This window comes from Ostrea edulis, chromosome 7 (assembly GCF_947568905.1).
Source record: "Ostrea edulis chromosome 7, xbOstEdul1.1, whole genome shotgun sequence".
In the NCBI taxonomy this organism is placed as follows: domain Eukaryota; kingdom Metazoa; phylum Mollusca; class Bivalvia; order Ostreida; family Ostreidae; genus Ostrea; species Ostrea edulis.
In genome coordinates, this window is record NC_079170.1 from 55,073,804 (window position 1) to 55,089,420 (window position 15,617).

The 15,617-nt window shown below is 35.5% G+C and overlaps 1 protein-coding gene across 1 annotated transcript in view; it reads right to left on the bottom strand.

Moving 5' to 3' along the window:
• LOC125655629 (guanine nucleotide-binding protein G(i) subunit alpha) overlaps positions 1 to 14,705 on the bottom strand; it is a 54,715-nt gene extending 40,010 nt beyond the window's left edge. The window contains exon 1 of the mRNA XM_048885991.2: positions 14,384 to 14,705. Within this exon, the coding sequence (XP_048741948.1) occupies positions 14,384 to 14,501 (118 nt within the window). The 5' untranslated portion in view covers positions 14,502 to 14,705. The remainder of the gene's footprint in view (positions 1 to 14,383) is intronic.
• Positions 14,706 to 15,617: the final 912 nt, after the last annotated feature.

Below are 15,617 nucleotides of genomic sequence, written 5' to 3' on the forward strand. Positions count from 1 at the left end.
ACTCTTTTTAAAACTATAAATATGTTTTGATTTTTACTATTGAATTAATTTCACACAGAATGATAGTACTGTTGCTTTGGGGATGTTTTTATTACTTTCTGTTTGAAATTACGTTTATATTCATGCTCTATAAGTGTATGTTAAAAACGCGGAAAATATAACACAGCCGATGTAAGCTGTGCATTGTGACGTCTTATTACCTGCGACGTTTTTTTCTTCCTCTCTCTCTTTTCAAACCAAGCGATTATCAAAAACAACAAAACTTTCATTATTTTTTAAATTATAAGAAATAACTAAACTAATTGAGAAACAAGAGGCCCAGGGGCCTTATAGGTCACCTGAGTATCATGTAACAACCTTCCAATGTTTGAATTAGGTTTGTGTTTAAATATAAGAATTTTACTTTTGGATGGAAGAAACATTGAATAGCTATGTGGTCAGCCCCGCCTTTGTACCAGAACCCCTGACCCAGGGGCCATAAATTTCAGTTTTGAAAGAAGCATCCTTGATCATCATTATCATACTATTAGTTTGTCTACTTAATACCCAGCAGCAGAGGAGAAGATTTTCAAAGAAATAAAATGCATTTTCACTATATGATCAATAGGGCCCCACCCTAATACCAGAACCCCTGACCCAGGGGCCATGAATTTCACAATTTTGAAAGAGGCATCCTTGCTCATCATAACCATGCTATTGGTTTGTCTACTTAATACCCAAGGACAGAGAAGAAGATTTTCAAAGAAATAATGCATTTTCACTATATGACTTATAGAGCCCCACCCTAGCACCAGAACCCCTGATCCAGGGGCCATGAATTTCACAATTTTTAACAAGAGGTACTGTGAGCAATGCTCACTAAGAATACCCCCTGCTTACCCCAATCTCCCAAAGGGTGTTGGTAATAGGTATAAACTACCTCTTTTCTGAGTGTTGCTACTTCGATGTCCAGTGCGCATGACCTTTGACCTTTTGACCCCAAAATCGATAGGGAACATCTTCATCCTATGGGTAGTCCATATGTATGATATGGTGACTGTAGGTGGAAAGGATAACGCTTTAGAGCCCGGAAACCATATTGCTACTTCAATGTCAAGTGCGCTTGACCTTTGACCCCAAAATCGATAGGGAACATCTTCATCCTATGGGTAGTCCATATGTATGATATGGTGACTGTAGGTGGAAAGGATAACACTTTAGAGCCCGGAAACCATATTGCTACTTCGATATCCTGTGTGCTTGACCTTTGGACCCCAAAATTGATAGGGAACATCTTCATCCCATGGGTAGTCCATATATATGATATGGTGACGGTAGGTGGAAAGGATAATGCTTTAGAGCCCGGAAACCATTGCGTCTACAGACGGACAACCCGATTCCAGTATACCCCCCCACAACTTGTTGCGGGGGGTATAAAGAGGCATCCTTGCTCATCATTACCATGCTATTAGTTTGTCTACTTAATACCCAGAGACAGAGAAGAAGATTTTCAAAGAATTTCTACATTTTCACTATATGACCAATAGAGCCCCACCCTAACACAAGAACCCCTGCCCCAGGGGCCATGAATTTCACAATTTTGGTAGAGGGCTCAACCCTCATTATAATTATGCCCACAGTTTGGCTTCTTGATGTCCAGGAGTAAAGAAGAAGATTTTTTAAAATTACACTCATTTTGATGGTTTTTGCCCCACCCCTCAGGCCCCAGGGGGGCAGGGACCACGAATTTCACAATTTTTGTTCACCTCCACCCACAGATGCTATATGCCAAAATTGGTTGAAATTGGTTCAGGGGTTTCAGAGAAGAAGCTGAAAATGTTCAAATGTTAACGCACGACGACGGACAAAAACAGATAGCAATAGGTCACCTGAATGAATTCAGGTGACCTAAAAACATATTAACAGCAAGTGCTGTTTTCGAAATTCAGACTCCTTGATTTCTTTTAACATCCACGTTACATAGTAGAGTCCCTCGATTCTCCGAGGCTCTTAGCTGACAATCTCAAATTTAAGTGGAGGATGGGAATATTTGTAGCAAAATAAAGTGTTTTAAATCTATGTATAGTGTACTAAAGATATGATTAAAATTATCGATATTTTTGCTCCAAATGACGCTATTACATAACCCGTACACGTGTTTCCTCGGCCTAACGATTGTCATTGGATATTACATTTATGTGCACAAACACCATATTATAAATGTTATGACATTTATAGCATTATATATCATAATTTCAATAGGCCTAGTGGTTTGTGAATTAAATTTACATTTTGTAAGACTGAAAATTAACTGGGGAGCGGGGTGTGTGTGTGTGTGTTATGAATCATGGAGACGTAAACTATGACAATTATTTAAGAGATAGGCCTAATTAAATTTTCATTTGTATTTTATTTTACTTGTATATTTCTAAAATCACTTTATCCGGTGTCTGGTTATATCTGACAAGTCTTTGTTTCCATTGTCTGTCATTATTACTGATGCTTAGCGCTTGACGTATTCCAGAATCGGAAACGAAAATAGTCTCTTTTTAGATAATACAGGAATAAACCACGTGATGCCACGCAATCACTACCTTAACTTTTGGACAAGAGCATTTTGAGTTTTGCAATATTTTGTCAAACTGACAGATTTATAGAATATCGTTCACAAGATTAAATGCATAAAGACACGAAAATGAAAGAAAAACTTTTCATTTGCAATCTTTTATTCCCAACATCTTTTGGGAATTTTTAGGTGTGATTTTGGGGAAAAACAACTGTTTTTCAGCATAGGGAATGGGACTGAAAAATTCCTGTACCCTGAGTCATTACACCAGGAAGCTACCAATCTCAGACTGGGTGAAATAAAAAAGTGTGATTATGCACCTATAAAGCTATTTGATTGATTGTGCATTGTTTAACGTCCCACTTGAGAATTTTTCACTCATATGGAGATGTCACTATTGCCGGTAAAGGGCTGCAAAATTTAGGCCTATGCTTGGCGCTTACGGCCTTTGTGCAGGGAGGGATCTTTATTGTGTCACACCTGTTGTGACATGGGGCCTCGGTTTAGTTGCCATTGATGATTCTGTGAAGTTTCCAAAATATCTGAAATAGGCTGGGCGTCGAGGTGGCTGCCTTAAGGCGTATGGGGGCAAAGCCCCCTGTTGGGGGTCTGTACAAATTTAGGTTTTGCAAGCCCAAAATAAGCGTAAAAATGTGCGACAGAGTGAAAATTAGTACCAATTTCCTTGGGTCCATAAAATTCAACACCAGATAATTACCAAAACATCACAGAATGTATCAAAAACACCAATGCATCATTAAAATACACCTAGAGGGTGTTAGATCATATTCATATATAATATTACCAAAGTTTCATTTATATTGATAGAAAATATTGAACGATTTATGTCTAGTATTTCAGATTGCATTTCTCGGTGGCGACATTGGTCAAGAGGACGGTTATGTCATATATATCATTTCATAAAATTTATTCACATTGCAACCAGAACTTCTTGAAGAGGTAAAAATTATATTTCACTATTACAATAAAATTAAATATGCTATGTCTGATAAAGTTGCTATAAATAGCATGACAATTGTTGTGGAGCATCTACTAGCTGCAGAACTGTAGCTCTCTGAAAAAATATTTTGACTGAATAGAGAGCTACAGTTCCACCCCTAATAAAAACCTTCGATTTACGGCTCACAAAAACCTGTGCATGGTTGAGGCCTGATATCGTTGTATTCTTGTGTTGCTGTCACATAAATTTAGTATAAAAAAAATCTTAACATATTTTCCTACTATAGTTGTGTCCAAACATACCTTCAAATATTCATTAAAGCCCCATACGACCCAAAAACTCCCAGCTTCAAATAATTTCGTTTGTTGACGTAGCCATGTTAGGTAGCCGGGTTCGAACTCTGTTGTTGTTGGTACATGTATATATTCATAAAATTCGTTATAAGTTATATGTTCGCTCTTCATTTATTATATGTTCGCTCTTCATTTATTATCAACACAAATAATTTATAGAAATTAAAAAAAGTTTTTCTAAAGGTAAAATAAGCTCTTGATTAATGATAATGCTACATAAGTCCTTAACACTCGTGTGAAAGGGATGGAGGCCGGACCAGACTAATGAAAGCCGCATTGCTGTGAGTTTAGCTATTTGAATAATTATTATTTAAAGGAACTGATGATATATTATTTAAAATATTTAGCTAAAATATTTGTGGGGATATTAGTTCACATCTAGACGTTATTTTGCAAGTATGGAAATGAACCGGAATTCGAAATGACCCGGTTACCTAACTTGGCTACGTCAACACACGAATTCATTTGAAGCTGGGAGTTTTCGGGTTGTATGGGGCTTTAATGAATATTGGAAGGTATGTTTGGACATAACTATAGTAAGAAAATATGCTAAGATTTTTTTTATATTAAATTTATGAGACAGCAACACAAGAATACAACGATATTAGGTCTCAACCGTGCGCAGCTTTTTGTGCACCGTAAATCGAAGGTTTTTATTAGGGGTGGAACTGTAGCTCTATGTTCCGTCAAAATATTTTTCAAGAGCTACAGTTCTGCAGCTAAGCGTCAACATGTTGTTGAAAAAACAATACGAACAAACTTGGGGAATGTATACATATATAAGCATGATCTAACACTCTGTAAATGCTTTATCAATGATACATTGGTGTTTTCGGCACTTTTGGGGAGTGTTTCAGTGTAATCAGTCTTCACGAAAACATTTAAAACTTGCTGGCCAGTCGGACTAGTGAACTGTCTTAATTTACTGGCCCCCAGTGAAATTTACTGGCCGCCTAAATTTTCATGTTTATCACATACACTATGGAATGCATTGTCAAATTGTACAATTAATTTACTGGACCTATGGTTATTACTCGTATTCATATCCACCCTAAGACATCCTTTCTGTCGATACCAGAAAAACAACACCGTACACGGTATTTTCTCTCTCTTCGCCCGCAAACAACAAGACTACAAATTTTTCACAAACATGAAAACAAGCCGAGTGCACCTTAGGAAGTAGCCTTCTCTACTAACATCAAATGTAAATGATTGATTAATCTATAAACTATAGAAATTGCATAAAATCAGAGATAACTGCAATTGTCGAAGTTCATTTTAATTGGACAACGCAATAAAGCAGAAATTACCGGTGTGCGGTGCGATACAGAACGCAGCCATTTTTGTTGTTTCAACAAGTTGTTCGTTGAATATTCACATGATCAACGTACAAGTTATCTTGACAATTACAAGTATAGTTATCGTTCTTTATGAAATAAACAAATCACGATGTCCAAACACTTACTTTATGTGCTATTTTTTTATTCATTTTATTTTTATGGTAAATTAAGCAAATAAGATGTTTTAAACATGATGTTTAATGTGACTTAGGCTGTTCAAAATTAATTCTACGTTTAACGTAACCTCAAAACTTCAAAACCTACGAGGGAGGGAGGAAAAAAATAAACAAACAAAATTTTTAAACAAATGTGTATTTATTGAAAATCACCTATTCAGTGACCCCAAAAATCAATAATTTCAAATAATAGATATTGTTGGGTTTTATATTCAAGTCCAAGTCAATTAAAATCACCCAATTTAGTGACCAAAAAAGTAATATGTCAAATTAAACACATTGTAGGATTTGATTTTCAAGTCCAAGTAAATTTTGGCATTTTCCCAGCAAAGACTTTTTCCTTGTATCCCCTCTGCGAACACACCATGCAGATTGGGTGAGCGGAGTAGTGGCTTGCGATAACTTTAGGTGGTACATCCAATGGATTTTCATCACCACAAACATAGCAAACTAAAGGAAAACTTCCTTTTGTGGAAATAGTTGCTAGACACATGTGACCCACAGTTACAATTAAAATTATTATGACAATATTTCATACATTTTTGTAATGACACATCTTAAAGTTTAAAATATGCTTTACTTTGTTTTGTGTTGGTTTGTTTTTTGTTATACAATTTTCTATGTACTATTAATCAGTGTTGAAAGATGCTAATTTGGTGTACCACAACTAAAGATCATGGATTGTACCTTCACTTCTACAAATACAAGGCAGGATTCCAATAGTTTAGGACGTCTTCAAATAAATTGATTAAAATATTGCAGTTTTCTTTTTAGTGCTTTTAATTTTTATGATTAAAGGGACTGGTTCATGATTTTTGATAAAAATATTTTTTCATTTTTGATGTTAAAGGCCGGGAGTAACCTAGAAAACTTTACACCCCTACAGTAATTAAGCATATATGGCAAGAGGGCAGGGCTTAGCAGTGTTATCAGAATAAGCAGCAGTTTGATGCTTGACTCTACACGTGCTCTGTAGCAGACGATATTTTGAACACGGAGACTGGCATGATTTATCAAAATAAACTAAAGTTTTCCCGCATTTTTCTACCACTCTGCTGGATCTGTGAGGCACTGAAAGAATAGGTTTTTACTTTAACAAAACTTCACCCTAGGAATTACAAAATGAATTCATCATTGTTTTATCCATGTCTTTTAAAACACGGTAGTTTTTCGATAATATACACAAAATATTGGTATATATGATATAATAATACTTATGATTTTCCTCTTGGTACCTTTCAATTATGAGAAGAATTTGGGGGGAAATTGTAGCTGTGCAATGGAGGACATGTGCATTGAAGGATTATTAAGAAACACTTTGTCCATTATGATATTTGGAGACCTACTATCTGTGATTGTCTCTTTTGACATTGTAATGTTCACACATAAGAGTCCAGATTGAGAGTAATTCTAAAGTGATGGTTGATCAATTGGACATTTGTCATCATTGGTGAGAGACAATGGGAGTTACACAACTGGTCTAGGAGATTGTTGCTTAATCAGACAAACATCATGCTTGACATTATTCTAGAAAAGGTACCAGCAATCCTGCAAAACTCTGAAACAGCGATCAGTCCTAATGAGCTATTTTTTATAAAGTTAACAATTTTTTTTAAAGGAATGTGATTATATTTAATTAAAAAATAAAATCTGGATTTACCAATGATATATGAGTAAGTACTTTTTTTCCACGTTATACAGTGATTTGATTACATGTTTCCTTTGGTGCAATCCCTCTTATCTAGAACTAGACAAGCATGCTCGTGCAATATGCGAGTCAACATCCGGTGTAAACAATAACAAAAGATAATCACACCCACAAACTGCCAATCTCTAGTTTGAAATACAAATTTAGCCCTGCTTCAGATTTTTTAGGCCAAAATTAAAACTTCCATGAGAATTTATATCTAAAATAGATATGGCCAATATATGCACAGTTATGAAGGGAACAAGCATACCCATTTTAAAATTTCAGTACAACAGCTTAATCTTTATTTTTGCAAAATAAGTGCTGCAACCTGAATGTGACCAGAAAATTCATATATTCCACCATTTTCACCGATTGGCTGCTTTTATACCCAATTGCCGGCCTTTAAACATTAGAAATATAACTCATTTAATGTTGACAGCCAAAATTTTGACCTTCTGAATGCAAGAATGAAAGCAATATTTTAGCCTTAAATCTACGTTATGTAAACAAAGACTCGAGTCTTTTTATGTACACAAACAAACAAGTGAACTATTGATTTTGTGATATAATGCATCTTAATGTTGTATAGTCACAAATTTTTACTATTAGATGACACATTTTACCCCCAAAATGCTTGAAATGTGAAAGATATAATAAACTTAGATCAATATCCATTTCTTTTGAAAATTTCGTAAATAATATCCTACCGCAATCTTTGTTTACAAAACAAATAATAAACTCTCTATAATGAGCTTCTGTGATGATGTATAACATTGATTTCCATATGAAATCTTTCAAACATATTAGACAGTAGATTTTGATCATTAAAAGTGAAAAACAAAATTTTGGGTAAAATTGTGAATCAGTCGGATGTCCCTTTAAATGCTTTGTACAAAGTAATTATCAATCAGTAAGTTATGTATTTCCAATCGTAGTACAAACTGTCATGAAATAGTATATCGGAACTCTTCAGTGTTGAGAAGGTAAATTTTATATGCAACGGCTTCGAAAATAACCATCTTTATTTACTATGGGATTTACACTATGTAAAGGTAAGAAATGCATGTTTCATTGTGATAGGGAGTTAATAGGATGTCGAAGGCGAAAAGTTGAAGCGGTCAAGGAATTCAGTTTAACCCATTTTAATCGCAAAAAGCGGCCGAAGTTCAGGCAAGATTTCACTTTGTGTGACACTGGTCTGACATTCAGAAGAGGCGTCAGTCCAGCTTCGACGAATCTCGCTGAGATTAGTTCGGTTCAAACCATCTTTGTACGTTTTCTTTGCTTCAATAGTGGCATATACAGTGGAACCCCGTTATTACGTTTTCCATTTTGTCACGATAAAATAACGTAATACCGGGGGCAACGTAATAAACGTTCCCAGTTAAATCGGTTAAAAATATCATTTGGAAATTGTATATCGTCCGTTGGTACTCCGTGAAGGGGTGTGTGAATATATCTTTACTGTTTCTTTGTTTAAAAGACTATGATACTTTGTTTTATTTACATCTTATCTTTAATGTCTGTAATTCTTCATGTTCTTATCCCTTTTCTTTATTTCGGTGTAGGATACATAAGGATGTTTTGATAAACGTTGCTTTTTCTGCATTCGTGTGGACCGCCATTTTGTTCAACTTTAAAACAATGCGTTCATGTAAATTTCTCTCAATAACTCGTTCCGGTTCGTATTCAACATTCGTATTAAAAAATAACAAAACATCGTTTTTATTAAGTTCTCTAATTACACAATACACAACACAATAAAAAAAATCCCACCCAAAAAACAACAAAACTATAGACACAAAACGCACACGATACCCAACACTTGCACACTTCTCACCAACGATAAACATGCACGGAGAACAATTTAAGCACAATCCACATAAAAAAAAATATAATGATGCACGGAGATTTCATTTATAACGCTAAATGATGGCACTAAAATCACGTGCGCATTAAGGGATTTTAAAATGTTCACTGAGGTAAATGCCGTGCACGAATCGGCCGATAGATTGGTGTATGTATGGACGAGATTTACGAACACCCAAGCTGCATGTCCAAACAACGAACAATTTTTTTAATTGAACACCTTTAGTCACCTATATCCAAGCAGTTACCCAAGCGGTTGTAACATTGCTACGATAAATCTTGTCTTTCTTGTTTGGTACCAAAGCTGTCCGTGAATAGAGTTTTAATAGCGAAGGTAATCACACTATGCTGAACACGCAGGTGGTTGAGAAATTATTTCTTTGATTATCAAAATATGAATAAAGTGCACCGCCACGGCACATGATACGCCCGTCACATATAGTCAACATGAACATATCACCATGAAGAGATAGGTATGCATGGAACCAAATGTCAACCTTCCTTTAAGAATCTTACCCACTTTATGGCCTCATGTGACATTGCTTCAAATATTGATAATGTAAGCTTAATGATTTTTAAAAGGATATAAAAACATTTTCCCAAATGGTTTCAATGAAATGATTAAAGTGCAAGATAGCCCTTTATCCAAGCAAACAACTTACAATAAATGGGAGTACTCAAAAAGGTTGATTTATTCAACTTATCAAAAAATACATATATCAGTATCTGCCTTTGTCAAATCTTCAAGTATAAAAGTAAAATATGCATGGTGATGTCAATATAAATAAATATAGATTAAAAACGGTTATTTCAAATACTGGTGCATCTCCTATGGTGTAGTTATTAATTAGAAAAAAATAATACATCATATATTTCTCAACTGGTTGTGTTAGACTTGAGAAATGCACATCTGCAGCTTTGCTCATTGTATTTTAAGGAATGAAGAACAATGCACAGCATAATAAAACATCAAACATTAGTCATTATGTTTATTCTTAGACTGTAAAACTGTCATCTTAGTGAGACATGACAATCTGCACCTTGTTGTTGAGATATAAAATAAAAATATATTTTACAATATCATATTAATTCTTAAACTTTATACCAAATTAACTTTCAAAGTAATGGCTACCAATTAGAACTGTTCTAAAATTTGACAGATCAATTAGAAGGCCAGATTCCTCTGCCCAATTCCCGATTGCAAGAGATATAGATAGCACCTCCTTGATCAGATTGCTGTAACAGAAATCTTCTAAACTCATTAATTAATCTGTAATTTGACAGAATGCAATTTTTCTGTTAGCAAAATGCCTCCTGAATTGCTTGATAATTACACCCATGGGACAAGGGAAATTTCTCTTGTTACTGACACAAAAGAAATAATTTGTTTGTTATATACTGCTGTATAGTACAGTGTATATAATGAAGAATGTGTAGTTTCTTGAATTAACATTTTTTAATATGGTTATTGCAATACTATTTCATCTGTTCAGATTTACACAAATGCCCAATCTGCAGCTTTGTTCATTGTATATCTTTTTTCTGAACAATGCCACAGCCATAACAAAACATCAAAATACTAATCATTAAAATAGGCCTTTATACATATTGCAACCATTTGTTGTCTTAGTGAGAAATGATACTCTGCATATAGGTTGCTGAGAAAAAAAATTAAAAATTATATAGTACAATGTCAAATTAATTTTGAAAATAAAGACTAACCACAACAAACAAATTCACTTTCACAAATAATTTCTGGTATATCTGCAATTAAGAGGCTAAGATCTCTCTGCCCAATTCCCTAGAGATAAAGATAACACCTGCTTGATCATGTTGATCAGAGATGCTCTACACAAAACTCATTAATTAGTCTTGTCAAAATGCCCTTTGCATGCTACTCCCATGGGACAAGTGGAATTTCTCATGTTATTGTTAGAAACAAAGGAAACATTACATAGGCTAAAAAAAAGCTGTACAGTATATCATAAAAAAAATATGTGTTTTCTTGATGTAACATTTTTGAATGAGGTTTTCTACAAAACTCTTATATGAGTAGGGATTGTACCAATTATAACATACTTTTTTCAAAAAATCACTTCAACTAAATGTCACAGTGACCTTAAAGTACAGTGCGACACACCTTCTACCTAAGATGCATAAGATGACCAAGTTTCATGATTCTAGATCAAATAGTTTTCAAGTTATGAGCCGGACAGGGTTTTACCATATTTGGCCATATCTTCTTAATTAAAAGTCACAGCGACCTGGTTTTAATGTGCGACACACCTTCTACCCAAGATGTATCAACTGACAAAGTTTGATTATTCTAGGCCTTATAGTATTTAAGTTATGAGCCGGACACGAAAAAGCTAACAGACAGACGGACAGACGGACGGACATGAAGGCCATAACATAATACAGCCCGTCTTAAGACGGGCGTATAAAAATGAAGTAAATTTCATAGAGTACAATTTCTAAATAAACATTATTTAATTGTTTATCACTGGCTTCTATACAGGGTATTCACCTGTATTGATGTCGCTAGATCTATCGAAGCGCGATCAGTCAAGCGTCTCTAATCCCCAAACAGACCAGGAAATTTACGTGGTGACTGCCTCAGGCAGTCAAGGTGTGAATGGCTTATTATTTTGAGAATCACTATTGAATAATTAGGGGTTTATTACGTTTTTGTCGGAATTTTTACAACGTAATACCGAGTCCCGGCATTTTAGGACAACGTAATAACGAGGTCTATTTTATATAGGTTTGTTAAGAAATGGTTTTGTGCTTTGAAATTCCAACGTAATATGCGGACTAACGTAATAAAGGGGGAACGTAATAACGGGGTTCCACTGTACTTCCATTTTCTTCACGTAAGGACCTCTGATCCAATTTTGCATGCGTTTCCCTCTTACGCGGGAAGTAGAATCAAGTCGCTAAATGAAAAACCAAACCCAAACGACTACTTCAAATCCGGATTTGTTTGTTTTTTCAAAACGGCAATTTCGCCGAAACCTACGTGCGCGGGTGACGTTAAACGTAGAATTAACTTTAGGCAGCCTTACAGAAAGTCTACAAGCCCATCGGACTTCCTGATTTTTAATTTTCACTGACCCGACCGTAAAATTCACTGGCCTCGGTCTTCGGACCACTGAGTTTTCGTGAAGACTGAGTGTTTCCGCTAATTCCATGGACTGGATTTCCAGGTCCTTGTTACATAATACACATCTCACAATCCCTGGATCAATCGTATTTCTAACGTTCTCAGATATTTTCTCCCCTTTGACATCCCACTATAACCATTGCCAATTCCATGAATTTTAACTGTCCTGTCCAAAACTTTCACGTCTTCACCTGGCCTCATACGAACCGCCATGCCATATTTGTCAAATCGCGATCAGTTACCAGCTTTACAGTGCACGCACTGATAAGACAAATGAAACATTTCAGAGATTAAGAATACGGACTAAACGACCTGACTTTTTCCGACCACACATAAACGGAAACGGTTTGCTGTAAAACTAGAAAGCGAAAAAATATCGGAAATCACTCGTGAGTATCGGATTCCCGGATTCAAAATAGCGGAATTCCACTAAATAGCAGAACAGAATCATCACTGAGTTGCTATTCTGACAATCAAGGGTTACTGAGGACCAATTCTAACCTGTAACCCAATGGTAAGCCAGTTAAGGGACAGGGATCAACATTAGCGGTTATCTGATTGCCCGCAGCAATTGAAAATTCAGTTCTGACAAGAAGGTTTTTTGTTAACCAAATATATGTGCATAATTTACACACAAAAATTTCATTTGATCCCTGAAAAAAAATTACTGCGGCAAAATGACGCACAGCCCCCCCCCCCCCCCCCCCCCTGTTAATGCCAATGTTTTACTGTTCTGTTTTGATAACATGGATAAATAGATGTTTGTTGTCTTACATTGGAACTCCTTGGATATTATTTGGTACACCTCGGATTTTTACGCTAAATTCACCTGAATGAAGTTAACTCGTTCGTCAGTTGGTCACCGTATTGTCCGATGAGCAAGTTGTCAAATTATTGTTCATTTCCACCAAAGGTACACTGTCTTCCCTACTTCGGTATGGATTTAGTAAATCATCTACCAAAATCTCGGGAGATTCAGCAGAAGACGTCAATAATAATAAAACTAAGACTGTGACTCCAAGTTCAACTTCGACTGTGGTCAGTAAATCAGTCCGGAATTTTAATCAAAGGTGGCTAACCGAGTACACGTGGTTAATATACGACCAAAAAAACCCAGATTCCATGAGATGTAAAATGTGCATGGAAAGGAATTTTGTACGATTCAAATTTCAATGAATTCTAAGGGGCATTTATCATTAAGTGATTTTATGGAAAATCTCATAACCTCTTGCAATGACCAATTTCCAGATTTTTGTACATTAGCACATGTATATCCTCTGCATAATTCCACTGACTTCTGTGCCTTGTGAAAGACGCTTCAGTGTACAGAACAGACTAAAATCCAAGGCAAGGAACAGATTAGGGTAGAGAGAGTGGAAAAGAAAATCAAAATTTCTTTTGTACTTAAGCATTGTGAAGGATTTAAAAGAAAACTTATTGAAAATAGCACAAATAACTTTACTGAAAAAGTAAAAAGGAGGAAATATTAGAGAAAGGGAAATAAACAAGTATTTGAACATTTTTAATTGTGTTTTTATTTACATTGACTATGGTGCATAAGAAATTACCCCCACTATTTGAAAATGACCCCTGATACTTACCCCAGAGGGTCAAAATCACCCCCCTATTTTATAAAACCAAAAACCACTGCAAGTGAAACTAATTACATACCTGCTGCTCGATGGGGCAAATTATTATTTCAGTAGGAAATGTGATTACCCGCATTGATGAAGTTTACCATTTGATACATGCATCATACAAAGAATTTTAAGTGGGTTCATTTCTTAAAACATGAACGAAATGTGTTTAATTATTTCTCAAAAATTCTGGTGGACTGGTAAATTTTTCTGCGGACAGGTTGAAATTATACCCTATCAGTCCAGCTGGACTGGTGACATAAAAAGGTAGTTTCAAGCCCTGTGTAACTATGGTAGGCGGAGTATTCAAACTAACGTCCAGGCTAGTAAATTTTCGTATAAAAGACAATGTCTTAATCTGAACCATACTATTTGAATAGTTTATCTGGTAGAATTTGACAGCCAGTAAAAATGCATAATTACAGGAATTTCAGTTTAAATTAAAATTCAATTTGGGATATCGTTGGAATTCAAGAGCAGAAACAATGTCCCTCTGAGTATACAACTTACAAGTGATTTATAAATCACAAGTAATAAGCACACGATTACAACTTACAGTCGATTTGGCCATTAATACACACACATGTATACATTAAACCTACAATATTGACGAATTTTGATCGTGAGGTTAGACAACCGTGATACATACCCAGAAGTAAGAGCTTGACTTCTCTGGATGCCTTCTCCCCATCCTGCCTCAGCACCTTGTCAATCTGTTTCGATCTTTCAACTGCCGCTTTGTCATCGGCTGAAACGGCGCACCCCATGTCCAGAAAATTTCACTGTAACAAGTTGTAATATTTCACAGATTAAAAATAAAATGTTTAGTTCTTTTACAATGATGGATTATTTCCTCGATTTAAACCATGTGATAATAATGAATCGGTAACAAAAAGGCACGTTATTTCCTTGTGTATTTTAGATGTTCATCGGTGCATCGCCCGTTTTGAAATGGTTACCCGGATGTTTACTAGCACCTGCGCGTGTGCCCATTGCACTCAAATGGGGACTATATCAAAATGTGAGAAATATTCAATAGCCTTTTACGGAAGCAATTCAAAGCTTACCTTTGGTCTAACTATTCAATTAATGTGCAATTTTATGAAGATATTTATGGTACAAATGAAATAAGTTCTAATAGCTATATAAGCAGTGAAGCATTACTTACTGAGCAGTCATATGATTTTTTGAAATCCAAGCGAGGGGGAGGGTTAAGCTCTTTATGAAGTATATAATTATATATATATAATTATGCCGAATTATGGCGGCATGAAGAGTTGCAGTTCACACCCTCATGTGTGTATAGTATTCCTATATCATGATCGGTGATACAACATTTTTAAAAACAGGTTATATGCGAAAATTGTGTGTGCCATTGAAATATAAACACCCTGAAGTTACATATTTTATTAAAAATACACTCAAAATACCCAAGGAATTGAACATTCAAAAATACAAGAAGGGGGGATACCGGAAGTCCTGTCCACAAGCACCTGTGGCAGTGATAGGTGTAACTACTGTACGTATTTCTATTATTATTATTATTCATGGAAGCCAACTCCGAGATAATCATGCCAACCTACTGTCACGCTGTGACTTTGGGCATTATACGATCAGCGAGGACTTGCAGACAAGCCAGGGCCACGCGTGCGAAGACTTCGCCCACGTACGATGCTCTGCAGAGAGGGCATAACCCTGTTATCATCGCGATGCTTGCTAATTTTTGACGTTATTGGCGTTAGTGTGAATTGATTAGACCGTTAGTCCATTCATTCAGATATTTTAGGGATGTGTTTAGAAATTACCTTATTCTCAAAGTACATTCTTTTTTACACAATCGATGCCATGTGTTCCGTAAAGTATTATGCAGACAGTTTAAAACA